This window comes from Rhipicephalus sanguineus, chromosome 3, assembly GCF_013339695.2.
Source record: "Rhipicephalus sanguineus isolate Rsan-2018 chromosome 3, BIME_Rsan_1.4, whole genome shotgun sequence".
NCBI classification, from domain to species: Eukaryota; Metazoa; Arthropoda; class Arachnida; order Ixodida; family Ixodidae; genus Rhipicephalus; species Rhipicephalus sanguineus.
The window spans coordinates 27,709,989-27,714,873 of record NC_051178.1 but is presented as its reverse complement, the minus strand read 5'-3'; the positions used below and the strand labels follow the sequence as shown (position 1 = coordinate 27,714,873).

Below are 4,885 nucleotides of genomic sequence, written 5' to 3'. Positions count from 1 at the left end.
AGAAATGACGGACGAACATACGAAATTTTTAATTCTTCTCCCAAATTTCGGCAGGAGGGTCTGCCTTCGTCGGGTTTGTCGAGAAAGGGCGTGCCTGACGAAGGCACGCCCTATCTCTCTCTCTCTCTCTCTCTCTCGATATATATATATATATATATATATATGTCCGTATATCCAAGTATGTGCCCGTGGTCTGTTTGCGACTCTGTTCTCTTTTTCCTCAATGTTATTATTAAATATCTTTTATTTTAGCTTTTTTTCTTTTTCTTTTCCTTTTGTTCTCTCTCTCGGCTCGGAGGACGGCGATATAAAAGCGCATCGAAGCCTGATAAATTTCGCCTTGATGAAGATCGGTCGCCGATTGAAACGTCGACAAATAAAGCGATTTTTAGAAGCGTATACCTGTTTCCTATATATATATATAAGACTTAAATTTGCGAAGTCCCTTCTTATTTTCGAGTTATCTCTCATGCATTAACATATTGTGCTATATTGTACTGCATGCGAGATAGGCCTACATCTTTCCTTCAAACACTCACACATTTGTAAAGATCTTTTAGTAATGCTTTCGCAATCAGCGTAGCTTCCTTTTCGCTTTGGTCATCTGCCTTCCTGTACAATTAGTTGAATTTTGTTAAAGATTGCAGGTACACCCGGACGCCTACCCCAAAGTTTGGGTTGTATGAGTACGCAGCAGCGAAAGCAGCTCTCTCAGGGTGCACAGTTTGTTGTGACAATATGTGCACCCATACAGATCGGACGTCGATCCGTTTAATATGTGGAATAAAGGGGCCGTTTAATTGATATAATCATTTTATTACACTATTCACCGCCATAACTCTTTTCCTTTCTTTGCATTCCTTTGTACACACGGTGCTAAGCAAGCGCTGCCACTGCGCTGTACTCGAGCAAGCGCTTGTATTTAGCGCTGAGTATTCATCCAGCCCAAGGTCCTCCGGCTCCTCCGGCGCCTCCGAATCCGCCAGCGGCTGGTCTCGATCCAGTGTAACGGCCAGGAACCACTTTTCCTGCACCTGCTGCCCCGGCGCCCGCAGCGACAGGCTTTGCGTTAAATACGGCGTCAGCGCTCGATCCTGGCAATGTTCCGGGCTCATTGGTGTCTACGGTAGCTCGAAATCCGTTGGCATCGGCGACGTACGTGACCGTCCGATAAAGTCCGTTGGCGTCCCGATAACCGTATGAGCCGGTCTTGGTGTTGCTGGCGTCGCCTTGCTCCTTGTGGAACAACTGGGTGCCAAACTCGTCAGTGGTGTCGTATCCGAAACTGTACGGCTGAGGAGCCTGGGAAAACAAAAATAAAATCAGAGTAGTCTGAGAGATAAGCTGCAGCGCTGGCTTTATTTGCCCGTGTAGGTAGAGGCGGCGAAGCCTGCGCTTGAACAGAAACTTAATGGGCATCAACTTTGTCACGTCTTTAGCAGAGAAAAGAACACTTGTGTTTCACTGAGAGAAAGGCTACCTTGATGCTCCTGGCTCTTGGCGTGATTGCCAGAGACTTAAAACTGTGCTCTGCAATTATTTTGTGTCTGACTAGTCCCCGACTCGCACAACGTGTGCTGCTCATATAAGTGAGTTATGTCGGCTGCAAAATAGAGAAGAAAAGACTGTAAGACAAATCGCCAACTTACCTGATAGCGACAACAATAATATCTGGGGTTTTACGTACCAAATCTACGCTAATATTACGTTGCACGCCGTCGGTGGGGGGGGGGGGGGGGGGCTCCGGAAAGTTCGACTATCTGGTGTTTGTTGACGTGCACTGGCATCGCACGGTACAACGAACTCTGGCATTTCGCCTCCATCAACATTCGGGTCAGTTGCCGGATAAAGTAACGAGAACGCTAGAATGTTGTTTGTACATTATAACCTATATAACAAGAGAACATGTGTTTTAAATTCGCTGTCAAGCAGAATATACACTCATTCCTCAACTCAGAAAGAGACTTGGCAACTAAAGTATACCGCATGCCAGAAATAAAGATCGATGGCAAATACGAATTAGGCGAGCGAACTGCCATATGCAATCCAGATCCTACATTGTTTCGCACACACTAAATACATGGCATTAAGAATGACTTCACCCGTTTTGTCACTCTAGCAATGAAATCAAGATACTTGCAGTGGTGATCTGAGAATGATATATACACCTGGTCCTTTATGTATTCGTACTGTCTCACAGGCTTCAGTTGCTTAAATTTACGTGGTCATTTCTACAGAACTAGAGAAGTGTGTGAATTGCTTATCTTTGCGACAAGTCTACCGCTTGTGTTCATTATATTTAACCGAACCACAAATCTTATGAAGTCATGACACGTTCTATTCATCAGCTGTACAAGAACACAGTGGGCAGGGACGTGTGTAAATCTACTTTCGAGCTTTTACTCGCTCCCACTCCTTCTGAAATTGAAGTCTAATTTCATTTCCTTGAGGAGCACTGTGGTTTGAACAAGATGGTACGCAGTTTTGCACGGTTATCTAGCACGAAGCACGCGAACTAAAGGAAACACGCACACACAGAACAAATGCTGCTGAGCACTGCTTCTTTGTGCGCGTGTTTCTTTTAAAAATTCTCCTTTTGCGTTCATTACTCTCGCGATTTCAATGGAGTTTAAATAAATATCTCTATTTCTGTGTTGTTTGGGATAACACTGCTCGTGTAGTTCTAAATAACAGTTTCTTCTTGCACAACCGAAGGACAGCACTAGTATAAGTGAATACGTAACGTACCCCGGAGGCGCCTCCAGCGGAGCCACCATAGCCTCCACCCTGGCCATAACGCGCTTCGGAGTAGACTCCAGAGATGGTGACGAGAAACAGGACAGCCTTTGGGGCATCAAGAAAGAATGCAAATAAATGAACCAGTTGGGAAGGTTATCGCCAACGGGTATTAAGCATCCCGTATCCGTCGGCTAGCTTGCGATGCGAGTTGATATATTACGCGCAAATAAGAATTTCTTGAGTGTTTGTAGCATTCGGCACCTTTGAGAAGATTCTAGAAACAAATAGCGCGAAAAAAAAACGTGGGACTAGTAGAAGAAAGCAACAGGACTAGTCCCACGTTTTTTTCGCGCTATTTGTTTCTAGAATGAATTACCAACTCGCCCAACCGTCTATCCTTTGAGAAGAACGCTACTTTTAACAACACAGAGAGAGTGACAAATATTAACTTCCGCACGTGTGACCAGAAGTCATTTCTTACGGAAATATTAGTGACAACGATAATTTCGCCAATTAATATGAGACGCTAACTGCTTCATTCAGTGGGGTTAAACAGCCCAACTGTACGCCTTTCACCCTGAGACGAAAAGGCGATTAACCGTCTTATCTGCGCAACTTGTCTACCCCAATTTTAGGAAACGTCATATTTGAAATACCGCAAATTCCTGCTGTGACTCCACATCAAAGCTATGACAGTCGATCTCCACTACTTTTGTCATTGTGACAGGCTGCCCTGCGAGCTCCCTGCTGCTCCAAGCTGCTTTCATTTTTTCGCTTGAAACTCACCTCAACTATCGACATCGACAGTTAGCATTGACGATCTAAGCTAATCCTTTTAAATAGCGAATACATATATGCGAATGTGCCTTTATAATAGTGAAAACTTTGGTTGTAATACCACACCTATCATTCACACAGGTAATCAGGCTAAGCACTCGCTGTTCAAACATTATTAGGGAAACCACTACACTCTTAATCAAGTCCGTGGTAAATGCTGGCTATATCGAGGAAACTACACGAAAAATATCTGGTTTCTTGGCTATATCTGGCATTTTAAACGGGACTTGATTAAGAATGTAGTCACTGATCTATATCATGTCCCGTTACAACTAAACTCGATTATTTATTCAAAAGAAGGCCGGTTTACATAGCTTAGGTAGTTATGCGTCGTTCTTTAATACATTTCTTCGGTGATTCGACAGTGTAGTTGTAGATTATCCACTATACATACTTCATGTTATCAGATTTGACTGACTGTTCGCAGTGTGACTTACCTTGGTGATTATATCCATGTCTACACACACAGGTACAGCCTCTACTCGTCGCTGTTACTGAGCTCGCTTCGGTCCGTCTGTGGAGGCAGAGCGTCGTAGAGAGCTTATATACGCCGCACCCGACAAGACGCAACCAGCGCGCCACGGGCGAAGCAGGAAAGCGAGGAGGCGTATCTGCTTTCCGCACTGACGGGTCATTCTGAATGAAAGTGGGTTTTGTTGCCAATGTCTTGGTTTTCTACACTTCGTGCATTCCTCGGCATGGGATGGCGCGGTCTTTCCTTTCATTTAGCTAGCCTAGTTTGTGAAGAAAGCGCAGGCAGCTGCGGTGTCGTCCAGCCTCAGATTGATGTCCCCTTGAAGGTAGGCACGTCTACTTCAATGGTCACATATCATTAGGCACCGGACGGAATTCCGTTGTGCGAGGCAACCGCGTCACAGCCTAAGCTCTCGGTATTTGTAATGGTTTGTTCAACTAGCTCTGGTTATTGTAGACACATGTTTAAATGGAGTGAATATTCCATCGTGGGTACTTCTGGGTGCGCTACGGAAATGTGTTCTGTTCATTTCTCGCAATAAATTGTTGCCAATAGTCAGAAAGAGTGCCGTAGCCTAGACAGGGTTCATATAAGAGCACTGATTATTAAAAGTTCGCCGACCCTAAACACTGCCGAAAAAGAATAATGCCTGTAGCAGAATTTTCGCCTCGACGTCATACCACACTGAACCTTCCTTGACACAGGTGTGTCTCCATATCAGTCAATGCATCAGAAATAATTTATATTTGCAGATATACTGCGGCATTATGTGTCGTGATCATCATCTTTATCAACCTCTGATTACCAGTTAATTACCATTAGATCTCTATCAGT

The 4,885-nt window shown here is 44.4% G+C and overlaps 1 protein-coding gene across 1 annotated transcript; it reads right to left on the bottom strand.

Annotated features, from left to right (window-relative positions):
- Nucleotides 1-850: 850 nt before the first annotated feature.
- On the bottom strand, nucleotides 851-4,589 carry LOC119384864 (cuticle protein 10.9). The gene is made up of 3 exons (XM_037652532.2): nucleotides 4,014-4,589; nucleotides 2,749-2,844; nucleotides 851-1,302 (listed from the first exon to the last, which is right to left on the bottom strand). Exons 1-3 carry the CDS (start codon nucleotides 4,029-4,031, stop codon nucleotides 937-939), a joined length of 480 nt encoding a protein of 159 aa, XP_037508460.1. The 5' UTR covers nucleotides 4,032-4,589; the 3' UTR covers nucleotides 851-936.
- Nucleotides 4,590-4,885: the final 296 nt, after the last annotated feature.